This window comes from Trachemys scripta, chromosome 11 (genome assembly GCF_013100865.1).
Source record: "Trachemys scripta elegans isolate TJP31775 chromosome 11, CAS_Tse_1.0, whole genome shotgun sequence".
In the NCBI taxonomy this organism is placed as follows: Eukaryota; Metazoa; Chordata; order Testudines; family Emydidae; genus Trachemys; species Trachemys scripta.
The window spans coordinates 56,039,286-56,061,551 of NC_048308.1; the positions used below are offsets into that span (position 1 = coordinate 56,039,286).

Genomic DNA, 22,266 nt, shown 5'->3' on the forward strand with positions numbered 1-22,266 from the left:
ATCATCTTTCAGGATAGGTTGTAGATCTCTGATGATGCGCTGGAGAGGTTTTAGTTGGGGGCTGAAGGTGACAGCTAGTGGTGTTCTGTTATCTGACTCCAATGAGAAACTGCTGAACTTGAATTACTATGCAAACTAGATACAATCAATTTAGGCTTAAATAGAGACTGGGAGTGGCTGAGCCATTACACACATTGAATCTATTTCCCCATGTTAATTATCCTCACACCTTCTTGTCAAACTGTCTTAAATGAGCTATCTGGATTATCACTACAGAAGTTTTTTTTCTCCTGCTGACATAGCTCATCTTAATTAATTAGCCTCTTAGAGTTGGTTGGGCAACTCCCACCTTTTCATGTTCTCTGTATGTATATATATCTCCTCACTATATGTTCCATTCTATGCATCCAATGAAGTGGGCTGTAGCCCACGAAAGCTTATGCTCAAATAAATCTGTTAGTCTCTAAGGTGCCACAAGTCCTCCTGTTCTTTTTGCAGATACAGACTAACACGGCCGCGACTCTGAAACATGCCAATTTAGTGACTATTTGGAAATTTGAATTGAAATTGAAACATTAATACACACTTTAAAAGCATATAGAGTGTATGATAAAATACATGTATCAGAAAAAGCTGTTGTTTTTTATGACCACGTCAGTGCATTCATTTCAGTGATGTTGGCCAACCTAATAATTTCAAATGATGATTTGTAAGCAAAGTCTAAATGAGCTCTCCCTGACAGCTAGTGATGAGCTGGGGCTGGGGGGAAAGGCTTCAGGACCAGATTGTATTTACATTCACACCTAATCTACCTAGGTATCCAGCAAACAGAGCTGTGTTGCCCAAGTGAAATAGATTTTGGCTGGGGTTGTCTTACAAATCACTTGAATGGGGGGGGGGGGGAATGAAATGTTGTTGTTCTTATTGTATGAGTAAAGGGCAGTAGAACTGTACTTAGCCTGTGCTGATTGAGGGCATCAAGAGAGAGGGTGGGGACCTGTCCCTCTCCACTGTTTAAAGACAGAGCTGATTAGGCTCTATAGATAGTCTTTTGTTCTGTTAAGTGACCACTGCAGTTGAAATCACTGATAATCAGGTCTAAGTGCTTAGTCCTGCTGTGGGGACAGTGTTCCCGTGGGACAGTGTTTCTGTGGAAGAGATGGCCCAGACTGCACTAGCAGTGAGGTTCCCCCACTGAGAGCTCAGCTGAAATCACTGAGAGCTGGGTGGAACCTCAAGAGACCAACTCACAGAGGTCACAGTGGCAGGTGGCAGCAGAAGGTGACTGCGCAGGGCCATTGGCAACAGAGGGGTGGAGTGAACGGTAGGGTTACCATATTTCAACAATCAAAAAAGAGGACGGGATGAGCCCCGCCCTAGCCCCGCCCCTGTCCTGCCCTAGCCCCGCCCCTGCCCCTTCCACTCCCTCCCACTTCCTGCCCCCTCAGAACCCCCAACCCTCCCCCCCACGCCTTGTCCCCTGACTGCCCCCTCCTGGGACCCCTGCCCCTAACTGCCCCCCAGGACTCCACCCCCTACCTAAGCCTCCCTGCTCCTTGTCCCCTGACTGCCCCCTCCTGAGACCTTCCCCACATCCTAACTGGCCCCCTAGGACTCTACCCCCTACCTGTCCCCTGACTGCCCCAACCCTTATCCACACCCCCACCCCCAGACAGACCCCTGGGACTCCCACGCCCCATCCAACGACTCCCCACCCCCTGACAGCCCCCCCCCAAAACTCCCGACCCATCTAAACCCCTCTGCTCCCTGTCCCCTGACTGCCCCCTCCTGGGACCCCTGCTCCTAACTGCCCTCCAGAACCCCACCCCCTACCTAAGCCTCCCTGTGCCTTGTCCCCTAACTGCCCCCGCCTGAGACCCCCCCACCTGTACTCTGACTGCCCAAAACCTTACACCCCCAACCCCCAGACAGCCCTCCCCCGAACTCCTGACCCATCCAACCCTGCTCCCTGTCTCTTGACTACCCCCCCCCAGAACCTCCCTGCCGCTTCTCTGACCCCCTGACCCCCTTACTGTGCTGCAGAGCAGCGCGCTCGACAGCGGGGGAGGGGAGCAGGGTCAGAGCTCCAGACTGCCAGAGGCCGAGGCGACGGCCAGCGATCTGTGAATGCAGGGGGGAAGGGGAGGGAGGGAGAGAGAGGAGGGGAGTGGTGTCAAGTTGCAGGGGAGAGTAGGGGGAAGTGGAGGAAGGGCTCAGGCTGCTGGAGCCCCGTGCGAGTGGCACGATCCGGCCGGCTGCCCTGTAAGCCGCGCACGCTCTGCATGGGGGGGAAGTCCAGACATTGACAAATTCCCCCCGGACGCTATTTTTAACTGAAAAAAGCCGGACATGTCCGGGGGAATCCGGACGAATGGTAACCCTAGTGAACGGTGGCACAACGAACAGCAGTGGCCAGAGCGAACAGTGAGCAGCTGGAGGAACGAGCAAGGTGCCTTCTTGCCCCCCATCTGGGAGGTGTACTCATGTGAAAGCAACTCTGAACTCTGAGTCTCCACTGACCAAGGACAACACTGGTGAGTGGGGTGCGGTGGAGGGAAAAGTGAGGGGCACGTTAAATAAACATTTGTTTGTTGGACTATATTTTAGTGACTTTGCTCCAGAATGCTAGATTTGTGACTGGGAATGGAAACTTATATAAATATGTTTCCTAGTAGGCCAAATTTTTAAAATGCATTATTTGCCAAGGTTGTTATCTCACATCGTTGCTATCTTGAGAGGTCATTATATTGGGGAGTTTCTGTACTAAACATTTTTATTATTATAATTAATTTTTACATAAGAATGGTCATACTGGGTCAGACCAATGGTCCATATAGCCCAGTATCCTGTCTTTTCCGACAGTGGTCACGGCCAGGTGCTTCAGAGGGAATGAACAGAACAGGTAATCATCAAGTGATCCATCCCCTGTTGCCCATTCCCAGCTTCTGGCAAACAGACTAGGGACATTCAGAGCATGGTGTTGCATCCCTCCCCATCCTGGCTAATAGCCACTGATGGACCTATTCTCCAGGAATTTATCTAGTTCTTTTTTTAATCCTGTTATAGTTTTGGTCTTCACAGCATCCCCTGGCAAAGAGTTCCATGGGTTGACTTATGTTGTGTGAAGAAGTACTTCCTTTTGTTTTTTTAAAACCTGCTGGCTATTAATTTCATTGGATGACTGCTAGTTCTTGTATTATGTGAAGGATTAAATAACATTTCCTTATTCACTTTCTTCACACTAGTCAAGATTTAATAGACCTCTATCATATCCCCCCTTAGTCGTCCCTTTTCTAAGCTGAAAATTCCCAGTCATTTTAATTTCTCCTCCTGTTTCATACCCCTAATCATTTTAGTTGCCCATCTCTGTACCTTTTTCCATTTCCAATATATCTTTTTTGGGATGGGGTGACCAGATCTGCACACAGTATTCAAGGTGTACATGTACCATGGATTCAAATAGAGGCAATATGATATTTTCTGTCTTATTAGCTATCCCTTTCTTAATGATTCCCAACATTCTGTTTGCTTTTTTGACTGCTGCTGCACATTGAGTGGAGGCTTTCAGAGAACTATCCACAATGACTCCAAGATCTCTTTCTTGAGTGTTAACAGCTAATTCACACTCCTTCATTTTGTATGTATAGTTGAGATTGTTTTCCAATGTGCATTACTTTGCATTTATCAACATTGAATTTCATCTGCCATTTTGTTGCCCAGTCACCCAGTTTTGTGAGATCCCTTTGTAACTCTTCGCAGTCTGCCTGGGACTTAACTATCTTGAATAGTTTTGTATCATCTGCAAATTTTGCCACCTCACTGTTTACCCATTTTTCTAGATCATTTATGAGTATGTTGAACAGTAATGTTCCCAATACCGACCCCTCAGGGACACCACTGTTTATCTCTCTCCATTCTGAAAACTGATAATTTATTCCTACCCTTTGTTTCCAATCTTTTAACCAGTTACTGATCCATGAGAGGACTTCCCTCTTATCCCATAATGGCTTACTTTTCAAAAGTCAATTTAAATTAAATACATTTTTTTAAAATATATATATATTTTTAGAAATCTAGACCTGTTATATGTTTTGGTGTAACTTGTATCATCCTTATGTTAAATTTGCATTATCCTAACAAAACATTTACTTTATTCATATCTCTTTTATATATCTCATTAGCCCTGACACACACACCCCTGTAAATTCGAACACTCCCCCTAATTTCAATTCCTGGGGAAACCACTGATCATGATCATCTAATCTGACATCCTGCAGGCCACAGAACCAATGAAATTTTTTGCTCGCAGTGCTCCCCTTGGAGGACTGTTCCAGAACTTCACTCCACTGATGGTTAAGAACTTTCATCTAATTGCAAACCTAAACTGATGGCCAGTTTATACCCATTTGTTCTTGTGACCACATTGACGTTTAACTTAAATAACTCCTCTCCCTCCCTGGTATTCATCCCTCTGATATATTTGCATAAGAATATAAGAATGGCCATACTGGGTCAGACCAATGGTCCGTCTAGCCTAGTACCCTGTCTTCCAACAGTGGTCAATGCCAGGTGCTTCAGAGGGAATGAACAGAACAGATAATCATCAAGTGATCCATCTCCGGTAGCCCATTCCCAGCTTCTTGCAAAGAGAGACTACGGACACCATCGCTTCCTATCCTTGCTAATACCTCAACTGATGGACCTATCCTCCATGAATTTACCTAGTTCTTTTTTGAACCCTGTTATAGTCTTGGCCTTCACAACATCCTCTGGCAGAGTTCCACAGGTTGACTGTGCGTTGTGTGAAGAAATACTTCCTTTTGTTTGTTTTAAACTTGTTGCCTATTAATTTCACCCTTAGTTCTTGTGTTATGAGGAGTAAATAACACTTCCTTATTTACTTTCTCCACACCAGTCATGATTTTATAGACCTCTATCATATCTCCCCTTAGTCTCCTCTTTTCCAAGCTGAAAGGTCCCAGTTTTATTAATCTCTCCTCGTATAGAAGCTGTTTCATACCCCTGATCATTTTTGTTGCCCTTTTCTTTACCTTTTCCAATTCCATTTTTTTTTTTGAGATGGGGCAACCACATCTGCATGTAGTATTCAAGATGTGGGTGTACCACGGATTTATATAGAGGCAATATGATATTTTCTGTCTTATTTTCTATCCCTTTCCTAATGATTCCCAACATTTTGTTAGGTTTTTTGACTGCCGCTGCACTTTGAGTAGATGTTTTCAGAGAACTATCCATAGTGACTCCAAGATCTCTTTCTTGAGTGGTAACAGCTAATTTAGACCCCATCATTTTATATGGATAAATTGGGATTATGTTTTTACTATAAATTGGGGACTTTGCATTTATCAACATTGAATTTCATCTACCATTTTGTTGCCCAGTCACCCAGTTTTGTCCCTTTGTAACTCTTTGCAATCTGCTTTGGACTTAAATATCTTGAGCTGTTTTGCATCATCTGCAAATTTTGCCACCTGTTTACCCCCTTTTCCAGGTCATTTATGAATATGTTGAACAGTACTGGTCCCAGTACAAACCACTGTGGGACACCACTATTTACCTCTCTCCATTCTGAAAACTGATAATTTATTCCTACCCTTTGTTTCCTATCTTTTTACCAGTTACTGATCCATGAGAGGATCTTCCCTCTTAGCCCATGACAGTTTATAGAGAGCAATCATATTTTCCCTCAGCCTTCTTTTGGTTATGCTAACCAAGCCAAGCTTTTTATGTCTCCTCTCATAAGATAGTTTTTCTATTCTTCGGCTCATCCTAGTAGCCCTTCTCTGCACCTGTTCCAGTTTGAATTCATCCTTCTTAAACATTGGAGACCAGAATTGCACACAGTATTCCAGACCAAGGTCTCATCAGTGCTTTGTATAATGGTACTAACACTTCCCTGTCTCTACTGGAAATACCTCAACTGATGCATCCTAGGACTGCATTAGCCTTTTTTATGGCCACATCACATTGGCGGCTCATAGTTATCCTGTAATCAAGCTATACACCCACATCTTTCTCCTCCTCTGTCGCTTCCAACTGATATGTCCCCAGCTTATAGCAAAAATTCTTGTTGTTCGTCCTTAAAGGCATGACTTTGCACTATTAAATTTCATCCCATTTTTATTACTCCAGTTTACATGGTCGTCCAGATCATGTTGATATTCCAGTCCTCCTCCGTATTGGCAATACCTCCCAACTTTGTGTCATCCACAAATTTTATTACATATTCCAACTTTTTTGTGCCAAGGTCAGTAATAAAAATGTTAAATAAGATTCGTCCCAAGACCAATGTCTAAGGAACTCCACTAGTAACATCCCTCCAGCCTGACAGTTCTCCTTTCAGTGTGACCCGTTGTAGTCTCCCCTTTAGCCAGTTTCCTGTCCACCTTTCAGTTCTCATATTAACCCCCTTCTTCTTCTTCTTCTTCTTCTTCAATTTAACTAATAATTTCCCATGTGGAACTGTATCAAATGTCTTACTGAAATCCAGATAGATTAGATCTACTGCATTTCCTTTGTCTGAAAAATCAGTTATCTTCTCAAATAAAGAGATCAGGTTGGTCTGGCATAATCTACCTTTTATAAAACTATGTTGTATTTTATCCCAATTACTGTTAACTGCTATGTCCTTAACTACTTTCTCTTTCAGAATTTGTTCCAAGACCTTGCATATATATGTGCCTTCCTTAGATCAGAGTGCGCATCTGGGGGCTCTCCAGGTTTAAGGCCTTTTATCTTTACACATAAAAGTGCTGGAACTGAGGGAAATTCTCCAAGCACGTCAAGACTTTTTACATCAAATCAGGGGCAAGTGTGTGCACATCGTAACAGACAATACCACAGCAATGTTCTACCTGAACAGACAGGGAGGAGCCAGATCTGATCAGCTTTGCCAAGAGGCTGTCAGGTTGTGGAATTTCTGCATTCTGAACAAGATAATACTCAGTGTCTCATCTGCCAGGTATTCAGAATTCCATGGCCGATCACCTCAGCAGGCAGTTCAGCAGGCCATTATTGGTTTCTGAGAACCGATGTAGTAAAAGCTGTCTTTCAGGCCTGGGGGAAACCCACCATAGATTTATTCACCATGAAGCAGAACAGAAAGTGCCATCAGTTCTGCTCCAGGGTGGGTCACAGCCCAGGGTCACTCACAGACGCCTTCTTGCTCCCATGGAAATTACGTTTGTTGTATGTTTTCCCTCCTGTTCCTTTGATTCCCAAGGTAATCTTCAAATTGAAACACAACCATGCCACAATGATCTTAATAGCCCCAGCGTGGCCAAGGCAGCAGTGGTTTTCAGATCTCTAGAGGTTATCAGTTCAGCTGTTTCTGGTTCTACCTCAGAAAAAGGACACTGTATTCTAGAGTCATGGCCAACTTTTACATCCCAACCCTCATGACATAGCTGCTGACTGGCTAGACTCTGAGGAAAAGGTTTGTTCACTGGCAGTCCAAAACATCTTACTGAACAGCAGAAAACAGTCCACCGGGATCCTTTACCTGCACAAATGAAAATAGTTCTTGCTCTGGGCAAGCCACAGAATATACCCTCTTCAGAGACCCAGCTCAAGATGTTCTAGAGTATTTGCTTCATCTGAAAGAGTCAGGCCTGTCAGTCAGTTTTCTGAAAATGCACCTGCCTGCAATGTCAGCCTTTCACCCTCCAGTCCAAGGTCGGTCTGTATTTTCTAACCCTGTGACAATCTGAATTTTGAAAGGAATAAGCAGGCTTCATGCACCACTGAAAAATCCATCTTCTCCCTGGAATTTGAACTTTGGTGTCATCAATGCTAATGGGTCAACCCTTTGAACTTTTAGTTTGATGACCCCTTTCATACTTATCAGCTAAGGTAGCTTTTCTAGTGGACTTCAAATGTGCCAGGAGAGCTGGAAAACTTCAGGCACTTATACTTTTTTTATAAGGATAAGGTTTCTTTGAGACCTCACCCCAGATTCCTGACAAAGATAGTCTCAGATTCCCATCTCAATCAGACCAATCACTTACCTACTTTCTTTCCCAAGCCACACATGGACAAGGATGAGGAAAGAGTTCATACACTGGACATTCACTGGACCCTTACCTTTTATGTGAACAGGACTAAGCCCTTCCACTCCTCATCTTGGTTGGTTGTTTCTTATGAGGAAAGAATGAGAGGGCTTGCGGTGCCAGCACAGAGAATTTCCAGTTGGATTACCTCTTGCATATCTATGTGTTATAACATTGCCAAATCTGTGCCACCTTTGAAACGGTCAGAACATTCTACAAGCCACAGTAGCTTTTCCTGAACAATGTTCCAGCTGCTGCTGTCAGCAAAGCCCTGACTTTGTCTTCAGGACACACCTTTGCCAGGCATTATGCCATAGTGTCAGCCTCCAGAGATGATTCAGGCTTTGGAAAGGCTGTTCTGCAGTTGCTGTTTCAGTAAACTCTGGGCACATCCTCTGTGCAGTTCTGCTTGAGAGTCATCTAATGTGGAGTAGACACTCCAATCACTCAAAGAAAAAAGTTACTTATCTGTATGTAACGATGTTCTTTGAGATGTGTTGCGCATGTCTATTCCACAGCATTCCCTCCTTCCCCTCTACGTTGGAGTCAATTATCATTATGAATCCAGTGCGAAAGCACTGGAGTGGGTTGAGGAAGCTCTGCCCTTTGTGCCCCTGACTGAATATATGAGGATGCACAGGGCATGCGCACTGCCCTAGCAGGTACTGCTAGGGAAAAATCTCCAGCTACAATGCCCACACCTAATGTGGAATAGAAATGTGTAACACAGCTTGAAGAACACCATTTACAGCTCAGGTGAGTTATGGGGTTTTTTGTCAGTAGAGTGAGTGGGTTCAAAGGGTATATTCTGCGGCCTGCCCAGAGCAAGAATCAAGCTGCAGATCTGCTGAATAAGAAGGTGCCATTTTTTACAATCTCTTCTCAGAACAGAACTTCGCTTTAAACATTAACATTTACTGATTGTGGTACAGCACACTAATAAGCCATCTCCAAGGGAAGGCACAGGAAGACAGACTTTCCAGCAGCAACCCATTCCATTGAGGTGTACATTGCTAGACAAAAGAAACATGTGGTATGTACTGGACTGATGCAGGTCACAACTGGGAGTTTGGAAAGTCTGTTGCTTAACAACCCATTTCCCCATGGACAGGACCGGCTCCAGCATTTCTGCCGCCCCAAGCAAAAAAAAAAAGCCGTGATCGGCGGCGGCAATTGGGAAGAAAAAAAAAGCCTCATTCGGCGGCAGTTCAGCAGCAAGTCCTTCGCTTCTAGAGGGAGTGAGGGACCTGCCGCCCGAATTGCCGCAGGTGCGCCCCTCTCCCTTGACCGCCCCCAAGCACCTGCTTGTTAAGCTGGTGACTGGAGCCGGCCCTGCCCATGGAGTTTTGCTTAAAAATGAGTGGCATAATATAGCCTGAATTGTGTAATTGACATTTAGTTGCAAAATATATAACCTGTTTGTACTTGTGGGTTGCAAAGGGTGACTGGATTCCCGCTAGCAGATTCTGCTGGCAAGTGAAACATTGACAGGGCCAACCCCGTGCTGGGAGCAGGGACCTGACCAGGCCACAAACCCAGTGTCTCTCTCCAGCTTTCTCATGGTACAACCCAGGTACTCTCAGTGGGTAGTGAATAGGAAGAGGCTGCCTAGACTTGAGGTGGTTGGCAGTATTTGTACTTTCTTAAACCAAAAAACTGACAAAATGAGTAAGATCAGCCCTACTCAACCTTGGTGTTGGAAAAAAGAGATGATGGTAATGTTTGTATTTATACTTTCTGTACTGTGTGATGGAACAAGTAAAGAGTAGTTCAAGGACTGAACAAGTCTAAGAAGTCTATATTAATCCATTTTAGGTTGGCTTCATGAATGATGGTAGGATCATGGCTGCAGATGCCAAATACTATATCAATGGAGGATGCACTCCTGATGACTCTATTCTGGTAAGGATTTTATAAAGGGGCAGATTTTCTAGTCATAACATGGGATGAATTGTTTGCTGGAAACATTGTGGAAGGCAAGGTTCCCTTGCTCACTTCTTGTAAGATTGTCCTTCTAGCTTGTGTTGTGGGGATTCTGAGTGTGTGTCGGAAAAGACCCCCATAAGAGAAACCACCTCCCCTGACCTAGCTCAGTGTTCCCTTTTGACATTTCCCCACACATTCCCTTCATGGAATATTACTCAGAGTTAGGTTCAAGTTATGGTGGTAGCTAAAAGTCTCTTCCCCACAAATGACCAGTGCCCCACAGTCAGCACAATCATTTTATGGCCACAGGGAATCTGGAAGGTTCTGACAAAGGGAAAATCTCCATAGCTCTTAGAATATTAAAGAGTAAAATCTACCTGAGATTGCCAGCTGTCTTCCACTCACACTCAGCAGGATAATTCTGCATTTTCCAAACTGCAGTCCTCACACAGATACTACTCAGACCTACCGCCTCTCCTAATCTTCCCCCAGTTGTACATTTGAATTCATATACCTGTTACCACTGACTATATAGATAGATAAACACCACACCCAGTAGCAATTCAGTTCTTAGAGACAAATTGTCCCACTGGATATATATACACCATTTCTGCTGATGTCAGTAGGAGTTATTTGCACAACCAAAGCCAAAATTTGCCCCTGGAGCATTAGGCTTACTTATATTCTGTGAATAATGTTTTAATTTATCATCACATTGAAAGTATTCCCATGCACAGTTTCATTATAGCAAAGTTAAGATTGCAGGATCTTCTCTGTGATTGAAGTGCAGTAATATCTTTCAAGACTATTAGTATTAAAAACAAACCCTTACACTTTAGAAACTGAGGAAACTAAGGAACTAAGGTTACACTTCTCTACACTTCATGTGGGGGAACCAACAGTCCCTAGTTATGCATTCAACTAAAACAGTTAATCATTTTTTAAAGGTAGATTTTAATCAACTACATTTTGGTGCTGGGTATTAGAACCCAGCCTGGATAGTCCAGTAAACAAAGTTTATCTCTCTTGTGGGTTTTTTTTTTTCAGATTTGTAGAAAAATAAACAAATATGAAAACAAAAACCAAAATTAGAAGACTTTTGTAGTGGTGGCTTCTTTGAGAAATGAACCTTAACTCTGAACATCCTTAGATCCCTTTGTCCAGTTCATTTCAAATTATATATAGAACATTTTTGCTTCAGGCCCAGATCTAACCTACAGTTTTTTAGATTGAGATGAATTTTTGTAAATTTTTAGACTTAGGCCAAAATCAGTCTTATAATGGAATTTCATTTGCAGCCTTAACTATGGAGAGACTATTGTAGCTCACTAATTATATATCAACTGCTATTGTGTCTACTATGTTCCTTGCATATGCTAACAAAACTATTGAAATGTAAGATCATGCTGTATGGGAGATGTAGATGTAATGAGTATAGAGTATTCTTGTTACGTGGGATTTATAGAAACATTAAAAAAAAAAAAAAAAGCTTAAAATACTCTTCTATTGTCCGAATTGTCTCAAGTCCAAGTCCTTTCTCTAATAGGAGGAATATTTGTTTAAATGTGAATGTAATTTTAAGGGAAGAGCTGTTCTGATGTTTAGCTGTACCTGTTCCCATACTCAAGGTAGCAGAGGTAGTCTTACTAAAAATGGATAATGCTTACAAGATTCCCAACCTGCGGTGCTGCAGTCGCGCCTGCAAGACGAACTTGCCATCAAACACAGCATTCCGAGGATTTGGTTTCCCACAGTCAGGACTGATTACAGAATCCTGGATAACAGCCATTGCAGCCAAAAGTGGTTTATCACCAGAAAAGGTAAGGAAAGAGGATTATTAGCATTGAAATGAAACAGTTTATTTTTCTTTACTCTTTTGTCCTGTACAAACTGTGTTAAAGTGTGGCCCACACAGTGAAATATTTGAAAACTCCTGGGTTGGCTGACTAGCTAGAACTAATCGTTTTCAAGTCCCGAGTTGACTACAAAGTGTTTGTTTCTATTAGTTACTCTTGTTTTTGTGACTGGTCACCTGAGTCACATGGTATTTTGTCTTTTTCCGGATTGAATGACTAAAATATTTTAAAGATGAGAGTAACAAAATAAAACACTGTGGGTATGAATTTCTGGATGAAATTGTGCTAAAATTTTTAAATATTTCCCATTCAGAGTTTGACTGCTTTCAAAAATGAATAATATGGCCCCACTGTCATGCTTTACCCAACTTGTCCTGATTAATCATGAAAATACTCAAGAATGCATTTTACTTACTATTTGACTGCTAATCCCAAAAGTAGTAGTCTGCTTTTATGAAGATGGTATGATCTAGGTTAATTCTCCTGTTTCAGGTTAGGGAAATAAACATGTACAAAGAAACTGAACAAATATGCTACATTCAAGAGCTTGATCCAGAGAACCTGGTAAGGTGTTGGAATGAATGTATGGAGAAGTCTGAATACTACAGCAGGAAAACAGCTGTGGAAGAATTTAACAAGCAAAATTACTGGAAGAAGAAGGGGATTGCCATTATTCCCATGAAGTTTCCATTTGGCTTATTGACACGTTTTCTAACTCAGGTCAGTTGGCTTTAAAGCTGCTTTAAAAATGCCAACTAACACAATGGGCTACGCCTTTCACCCTTGGAAGGCTAGATTTTACCTAGTTTAGATAACAAAAAATATATTGTAATTTTAATCCCAGATGAACACTTGTCCACATCCTAACACCTGTTATCTATAGGCTGCATCGCCTTCTGAATCACTTCCAGGTGCAATCAAAGGTGTTAATTTTGATCTGTAAAGCCCTGTAGTTTGGGCCATGGCTAGCATCCCTGTAACATACTACATAGGGTAAGAACAGATGAAGGACTCTTACTAATAGTGTCTCGATTTAAGCTTTTGGGTACTGAAGGCAGGACATCGTCTTCAAAGGGTTCTTACCTCTAGAATTTGCTCCCCCCGAACCGAAGCCTGTTAAACTGTGGGCAGTAGGGAAAGCTGCTTTTTCAGGCTTATCATTTGCAGGTCATGGGGGTAAGCGTTAGGAAGAGAGAGTTGGAGGAGAATATTTTATTCATATTGATGACTTGTGTGACTTGTGTGGTATGTTTAATGTTGGGGGGGTGTTCAGTGCTTGTTCGATAAGCACCTTTTATACATTGAAAAATAAATCAATCCACAAGGTGACAGAATGTCCCACCCAATTTGCAGTCTCTCCTCAACATTTTACTCACCGGGTCTATTGCAGACTGTGATGCAGCTTATGGCTGAGTTGTGGGGGTTGGAAGGAAACCCCATTCAGGACTCAACTGGCTCTGACCAGTACTGTCAGTCTGTCCAATTCATGGCTCCCCAAAAAGTCCAGAGGCTTGAAAACATTAACAAGAGAGAAAATAGAACTTGCAGCAATGTTTTTATAGAAACATCTGTCACAGGGTGATACTGGCCCTTTAAGAGGCCAGTCAGTTGATACCCATTTAGGCTTCAGAGAGCAGCTGAGCCCTAGAGGGTAGAAGACCTGGTGAGTTGGAGATCTGGTGAGTCAGATCCAGAGAAATGTCTGAGAAAGCAGAGCAATAAAAGCAGCAGGCAGAAACTGCCTGGGAGAGACAAGGACACTGCAGAGAACAGAGAGGTTTCCAGTCCCTGCCTGGGAATAGGTTGGAATTGGCTAGGAGACCAGCAGAGGGGCCAGTCCCAGGAGACTGAAAAGGGCTAAAAACTACGAAACCAGCAGAAGAGTTGGCCTGCTGACCTTCCTGAGCCATAGAGCCAGTGCCGGGAGGCTGAAAAGGGCTGAATCATTGGACTGTGTGTTGGGTAGAAGAATCATGAGACTGGTCACACTCAGGTGGATGGCTGGGAGTGTGGGGCTCTGGAACAAGGACAGAAAGGAACTAAGAACCAAGTGCTGGTGGACTCACGTGTGGATGACATGGAAGTGATGTTCCTGGAGAGGGGAATGGAAAATCGCTGTACCTTGATATGTTTTACTGTGGGAATTAAGAGAACAGTTTTACCATGAGGGGTCTTACATTTACATGAATAAATGATACCCAGAGGTGGGCCTTTGAATTTGACAGGGAGAGAGACTGTTCTTTTCATGGCTGGTTTGAGGGGAAACTGAGGAAGGCACACTTGACATTTGGTAGCCTGCTACAGAACGGTGTGCCAGATAAGGGGATGCCTTATTAAAACGTATAATTGGTATGCAAAAATGTGACTCCTCTAGCCATTTTTAGAAATGACTAGACTATGTAGCTGAAAGGGGTTGCAAGTGCTTTGGAGGATAGGATTATAATTCAAAATGATCTGCACAAACTGGAGAAATGGTCTGAAATAAATACGATGAAATTCAATAAGGACATATGCAAAGTACTCCACTTAGGAAGGAACAATCAGTTGCACACATACAAAATGGGAAATGACTGCCTAGGAAGGAGTCCTGCAGAAAGGAATCTGGGGTCATAGTGGACCACAAGCTAAATATGAGTCAACAGTGGTAATGCTGGTGCAAAAAAAGCGAACATCGTTCTGGAAGGTATTAGCAGGAGTGTGGTAAGCAAGACACGAGAAGTAATTCTTCTGCTCTACTCTGCGCTGATTAGGCCTCAACTGGAATATTGTGTCCAGTTCTGGACGCCACATTTCAGGAAGGATGTGGACAAATTGGAGAGAGTCCAGAGAAGAGCAACAAAAATGATTAAAGGTCTAAAAACCATGACCTAAGGGAAGATTGAAAAAATTGGGTTTGTTTGGTCTGGAAAAGAGAAGACTGAGGGAGACATGATAACAGTTTTCAAGTATGTAAAAGGTTGTTACAAGGAGGAGGAAGAAAAATTGTTTTTCTTAACCTCTGAGGATAGGACAAGAAGCAATGGGCTTAAATTGCAGCAAGGGAGGTTTAGGTTGGACATTAGGAGAAACTTCCTAACTGTCAGGGTGGTTAAGCACTGGAATAAATTGCTTAGGGAGGTTGTGGAATCTCCATCATTGGGGATTTTTAAGAGCAGGTTAGACAAACACCTGTCAAGGATGGTCTAGGTAATACTTAGTCCTGCCACGAGTTCAGGGGACTGGACTAGATGACCTCTCGAGGTCCCTTCCAGTTCTATGATTCTATGTAGTTCAGATTCTTTCCTTGTGTTCCTAACATCATGAGAAACAAGCCTCCATAAACTGATATGTCCTCATTTGAAGTTTAATGTAGAGACAGAGCTGATGCTGGAATTCCAAATGTGGCCTTTGATTCTGTCTCGGTAGATACGGTTATAGCAGCTAAAATCACAATGCACTTCAAGGCACCATCCCTTCTGCTTTTGATGCATTGCCCCATGTTAAATGCAGACCCTCTTTCCATGAAATCAAAGGGTAGTAACAGCACTCAGTGGGCCATTTCTGCTCTTTCTCTTTAGGCTGCTGCTCTGGTTCATATCTATATGGATGGTTCTGTGCTTCTAACTCATGGTGGAATTGAAATGGGACAAGGCATCCACACCAAAATGATCCAGGTACCAAAATCAAATATTAGCCATGTGCTAAATACGTAGTATGGACAAACACTACTAATAAGATGTTTAGTTATTGGAAAAGCCATAGCAAGACTGTGAACACAGATAGAGACAAATTCTTCTCTGGCATAATTCTATTGACATCAACAGAGTTATGGCAGCAGAGAAAAGTCCCTTGTTCTGGCAGGCAAACAGGCCCTGTATATGTGAGCTGCTCCCATAGCCAGCTTTGTTAAGGGCCACAGTGGGAGCAGGCAGAGAAGGCAAATAGCTTACAGGAACCACCTTATTATTACTATTACTTATTTGTATTACAGTAGTGCCTGGAGGCTGCGGTCAGTGTTGGGCCCCTTTTTGTTTGGCACTGTACAAACCTGTAGGCATTGCCACAAGGAGCACGTCGACTATATAGACAAAACAGACAAAGGGAATGCAGCAGAACTCGTATTTTATTAAATAATTGGGGATTGAGGAGTTCATAAGATCAAAAAATTAATACAGTTGAACATCTCAAAATTACAGCAGGTACAGTGCATAAGTTAATAAATTAACTCTTTGTTGATGGTGTACATAACAAATGGTAATAAATGCATACAGCATGTTTTATTTATTTATTTTTTGTATGAGAGAATTGCACATCTTCTTTCGCACCAAATCTCTCAGTCTTTTCAACCCTGTGCTGCTGCTTGAATGATGGCTGAAGGATTGAAGTCACATTGGGTAGCAGAAAGATGACTTTGACAGCAGAAAAATGATTCATATAACCTGTTGGTCTTTTAATATTGTCCCTATAGGTTCTCCGCTCTAGGTGCGTATGCACCCTATGCTCCTCAGACCAGAGATTTTAGGTGGCACTGTTCGTTCTGACCTCGCATGTGACCCATGCAGCCTTTTGCCCTGCACCGTAGCTATATAGAGCTGCATAGGTGAACCACCCTCAGTTCTTCTTTGAGTAGTGTTCCTGTAGGTGCTCCACTATAGGTGTGTTTGTGTCCCTGCGCTGCTGGTCAGAGAACTTTGGTAGCAGTGTCCGTTAGGCCCGCACATGCACTGTCTCTCCTCGTGCTGACCAACGAGGCTAGCCAGCGCGCGTGGCCTTAACCCCCTTCAGTTTCTTCTCAACCACCCTGGCTAGAGACAGAGCTATTCACAGTCCACTAGGACTATTACTTTAATCTGCATTTCTATAGTTAGCCTACTAGTTTGTAGTGAACCAGAGGAGGTAGTTTCGCAGTACTCCTCCCAAGCTCCATATGGTGCTCATTACCAACAGAGCCAAAGGATATACTCACAAATGGCCCCACCACTACCATCTTGGTATGGCCACCCATGGGTGCCACCACCACCCCAGCGCCATATGGGGACCTTTGGGTGGCACAACACCAACAAGCCTCTCAGGCTTTGAGCCTCACCCAGGAACCCTGGAGGCACACCCCCTTGGCTGCAGCATCCAAGGCTTCGGAACCACCTCAAGACATAGAAAAACAGGAAGCTGGTACTGAGGAAGAAGTGATACCAAGGACCATATCCTCCTCCTCTCCGGACGAAGCCATCATGTCTCCTACGTCATCTTTGGCAGACGACTTTCATCTCTTCCAGGAGCTGGCGAAGAAAGTGGCAGAAACACTCCAGATACCATTGGAAAAAGTCAAGGACACCTACTATCAACTCCTTGACATCATCTACTCTTCGTCCTCCTCAAAGATCACCCTCCTGATTAATGAGACCATGTTAGACCCAACAAAGACAGTGGGGCAAATCCCAGGATCGATGGTGCCAACCTGCAAGCAAGCTGACAAAAAATACTATGTCCCTGCCAAGGAATCCGAATTCCTATTTTCCCACCTATCACCCAACTCCAATGTGGTGGATTCCATCAACTCCTGTGTCTGACAATACCAGTCAAGGGCTACTCCCTACGATAGGGATTGGAAGCACCTTGATCTTTTCGGCAGAAAAGCATACTCCTCAAGCACCCTACAATTCTGTATTGCCAACTATCAGGGCCTCATGGTGAAATATGATTATATAAAACTGAATGACTTTATTGAGGCCATTATCCAGGAGGGCCAGTTAGTGGCAAACATATCACTGTAATCTGCCCTCAACACACGCAACACAGCAGCTGGGTCCATCTCCACTTCTGGCATCATAGCTCCTTTTGTTGGGTTTCCCAAAGGAGGTACAGTCCATGGTTAAGCACCTTCCATTTGAGGATATGAAGCTCTTCGCTGAGAAGACTGATGCCTCCCTTCATACCCTGGGGGACTGCAGGGCTACCCTCCAGTCACTGGGTATCTATATACTGGGACAAAAGAGACAATTTAGTCCCCAATTCCAGCATAGACCAAACGTGCCTCAGTACCAGCCTCAGTGCCACTATAAGCCACAAAGAAAGAAAGGGAAATTCCCTAAATGCAAACCATCTGACTCACAATCTTCGTCCCAGCCCCCTACATCTAAGCAGTTTTGACGGACAGGTCAAGGCACTCCCCCCAACTGACACAGCCAAACATCATTCCACACCCATGGCGGCACTCTGCAGTGCCTGGGAACACATAATTTCAGACTAATGGGTTCTAGAGATCATTTGAGCTGGGTACTCCATCTATTTTACCTCCTTACCCCCCTCCACCACACCCTTCCCCATCCCTCTTCAGGGACCCTTCTCACAAGAGTTTATTATGAATAGAGACAGATTGCCTCCTCCAGTTAGGAGCCATAGAACTCATAGATCTATGAGACAAGGGGTTCTACTATTGTTATTTCCTAATACCCAGAAAGAAGGGAGGTTGGAGATCCATACTAGACCTCAGCTCTCAACAAGTTTATCGAGGCTCAAAAATTCAAGATGGTCACCTTATCAATGATCATTCCTGCGTTGGAACAGGGAGACTGGTTTTCAGCCCTGGACCTTCAGGATGCCTGTTTTCATATCTCAATCCTACTGGCTCAGAGTTGATTTCTCAGATTCACTCTGGGACATGACCATTACCAATACAGAGTGCTCCCCTCTGGGATTATCAGCCCCAAAAGTATTTTCCAAGGTTCTCTCAGTGGTGGCTGCTCATTTACGATCTACCCTTACCTAGATGATTGCATCCTCAGAGCCTGATCTCTTCACAAGGCTTACCAAGTCACTGAAGCTACGATATACTTGTTTACAGAACTGTGTCTACAGATCAACACCCAGAAGTTAACCTCACTCCAGTGCTATGCCTGGAATTCATAGGGGTTGACCTCGATTTGTTACAGGCCAAAGCCCTCTTACCTCAACACAGGTTCTTATCCTTAGTCACACTCCTAGACACCATTCAAAGCAGCCCCCAAATACCAGCCAGGCTCTGCTCCAACTCTTGGGGCATATGTCAGCGGGCACGGGCGGCAATAGCACATGCCAGACTTCACATGCGATGCCTCCAAATGTGGTTCAGCTCGGTTTACAGACCAAATAAGGACAGGCTGGACAAATCCCTGTCACCACCCACCAGGAGCAAAAACTCCTTACACTGGTGGAAGGATCCAGCCAACGGGATCCCATTCGCGCAAACATCACCATCGTTGTTCCTCACCAGCAATGCATCGCTCAGAGGTGGGGCACGCATCTAAACGGCCTCACAAGACAAGGCAAATGGTCATCTGTGGAGATATTCCTTCACATCAATCTCCTCAAGCTATGAGCAGTCAGGAACCCCTGTGCCTATTTCCTCCTGCTAATCATAGGATCACATACAAACATCCTAACAGACAACATAGCCTGTATGTACTACATCAGTCGGCAGAGGGGAGCCAAGCTGCCCTCCTATGCACAGAAGCTACGAGGCTATGGAATTGGTGCATCTCACACAATGTAACACTGTCCGTGGCTTACCTCCTGGGCAGACAAAACGTGATAGCGGAAGTCTCAGTCGCAAATTCCCGCAGGACCATGAGGGGGAGATACACCCAATAGTGCTTCACAACCTGTTCAGATGATGGGGGACACCATCCACAGACCTGTTCACGACTCACCTGAACAAGAAATATCCACACTACTGCCCCAGAGTGAGGATGGGACAACACTCCCTCGGCGATGCTCTCCTCCTCCCCTGGGACAAGGACCTTCTCTACACCTTTCCTCTGTTTCCCCTACTATCAAAGGTCCTGCTGAAAATAAAAAGGGATGGAGCTCACCTTATTCTGATTGCTACTATTTGGTCGAGACAGACCTGGTACCCTTACCTGGTACATCTTACAACGTACTCACCAATCCCTCTCCCAGCCATTCCACACCTTTTCTCGCACAACAGAGAACATACCCTACATCCCAACTTAGGAATTCTCTGCCTTAAGACATGCTTGGTTCCAACACCTGGAAAGCTCCTGTTCAGTCTTTTTTAAGGAAAAGGTCACGTTGCAACTGCATCCCAAGTTCTTACCAAAGGTATCCTTGGACTTCCGGGTAAACCAACCTATCCAACTTCCAGTTTTCTTCCCTAAGCCACACCAGGATAAAGAAGATGTGGCATTACATTTACTTGATGTCAGGAGGGCATTAGCCTTTTACCTAGACAGAACTAAGTCCTTTAGAAAATGTCCCAGATTGTTTCTCTCCATTGTGCACAGAACTAAGGGATCTCCAATTTCCAAACAAAGACTGGATATGTGGCTGCATTACCTATTGTTATCAGTCTCATGATCTTCAACCTCTTTCTAGAGTATTAACTCACTCCACAAGATCCCTTTCTACTTCATTAGCCTTTCTTAAGAGCATTCCTGTACAGAAATATGTAGAGCCACGACTTGGACCTCCATTCAGACCTTTTCTGAACACTATACAGTTACTCGTGTCTCAGCTTCTGATGCCATGTTTGGCTCTGCTGTGCTATCTTCAGCCTTAGACTCAACTCCAAAACATACCCCTCCATAGAGGGAACTGCTCAGTAGTCACCTAAAGTGGAGCAACCACAGGGACGCTACTGTAAGAAGAAGAGAAAATGATCACCCTATGCAGTAACTGTGGTTCTTCAAGATGTGTGTCCCTACGGATGCTCCACTACCTGCCCTCCTACCCTCTGCTTTGAGTTCTTTACCATGGAGCTCCTCAGTAGAGAAGAAACTGAAGGCAGTTCACTCGCACAGCTGTATATGGCCACGGTGCAGGTCATGAGGCTGCATGGGCACGTGCATGGGCTGAAGGGACACTACTACCTAAAATCTATGATCTGAGGCTGATGGGGCACATGTGCACTTAGCGTGGAGCACCCATAGGCGCACACATAACCTTCTCTTCCTAAGATGGATGTTCATAAAATCGGGGTTCTACTGTATTGTTATCCACATTTTACTGACTGGGTCTGAGGCATAGAGAGATACTGGGTACATCTGCGCAGCAAAAAAACCCCCTGGCAGCAAGTCTCAGAGCCTAGGTCAACTGGCTTGGGCTTGCACTGTGGGGCTAAAAGTAGCAGTTCAGGCTGGAACCTGACAAGGGGGTCTCAGCCAGAGCCCCAGCATCTACATTATTTTTTTCAGACCTGCAGCAGAAGCCCAAGTCAATGGGCCTGGACTCTGATACTCACTGCCACAGGGGTTTGGCGTATTTTGTTTATTTTTAATTATATAGACACACCCTAAGTGACTTGCTTAGGCTCACACAGAAAATTTGTTGCAGAATTAGGAATTGAATTCAGTTCTCCAGAGACTCAGTCTAGTGCCTTAGCCACAAAACTATCATTTCTCTGTTCCACTTTATTCCTGCAGACACAGCAATGTGATTACAATTGGAAATGGCAGGCTCTGGAACAAGAATATCTAATAATTTCTTTATTAGCTCAAATCCTGTCAAATCCATGACCTAGTGTCTAAGGGTATGTCTACAGCAAAGAAAAACCCACGGCGGGCCCGTGCCAGCCAACTCGGGCTTGCAGGGCTTGAGACGTGGGGCTGTTTCATTGCTGTGTAGACTTTCAGGCATGGACTGGAGCCTGGGCTCTGGGACCTCACACCCCACAGGGTCCTAGTGAAAATGAAACAGCCCAAGCCCTGGGTTTTTCTTTGCTGTGTAGACATACTTTTTGAAGGCTGATATTATTGAAATGTTCAGAAATGTGTGTTTCAAATGGAATGAGGGTATGTTCATTCCCCACCCTAGGTTGCCAGCCGGGAATTAAAGATCCCCATGTCGAGTATTCATTTTTGTGAAACAAGCACAACAACTGTTCCTAATGCTTGTGCTTCAGTAGCATCTGCTGGAACTGATGTCAATGGAATGGCAGTAAAGGTAAAGGGTAATAGTTGTCTACTAGCGAACTCTTAAAAGCCCCCATTCATCAAGGTATTTAAGCATGTGCCTATTTTTACGCACATGAGTAGTCCCACGGAGCTTGAAATTACCTATCGTGTGGCTATTGCAGGTGGCCACTAAGAATATGAAACATTGCTTCTTGATGAATTCCAAACTCTTTGGTATGTTGTGGTTTTGCGGTTTCCAGAACAGAACCCAAAGCTCCCCAAAAAGGCTTAAGGTGTTTTTACTAAACACTCACTGCATATAATGAAGGCCTCTTATCGATCCTGTGATGTGGGCAAACCAGTTCTTAAAGACCTGGCACTGACCATGTGCTAGTTCATACTAATCCCAGACATTATTTTAAGGCTTGGGTCAATTTAATTAAACAAATCTTCCCTACTTCTCTCTTGTCCTTCCGCACCTTCCTTAATCAAGACTCTTAATTCCCTCCCTATTTTTTCATGAAAGAATCACAGGCCTAGCTGATCTTT

The 22,266-nt window shown here is 44.0% G+C and overlaps 1 protein-coding gene across 1 annotated transcript in view; it reads left to right on the forward strand.

Moving 5' to 3' along the window:
- The window catches only part of LOC117885114 (aldehyde oxidase-like), a gene marked incomplete in the record, with an annotated part of 182,419 nt that overhangs the window by 56,843 nt on the left and 103,310 nt on the right, over nt 1-22,266 (forward strand). Inside the window, 5 exon segments of the mRNA XM_034786274.1 lie at nt 9,885-9,971; nt 11,624-11,815; nt 12,344-12,571; nt 15,409-15,504; nt 21,638-21,766. Coding sequence (XP_034642165.1) covers nt 9,885-9,971; nt 11,624-11,815; nt 12,344-12,571; nt 15,409-15,504; nt 21,638-21,766 — 732 coding nt within the window.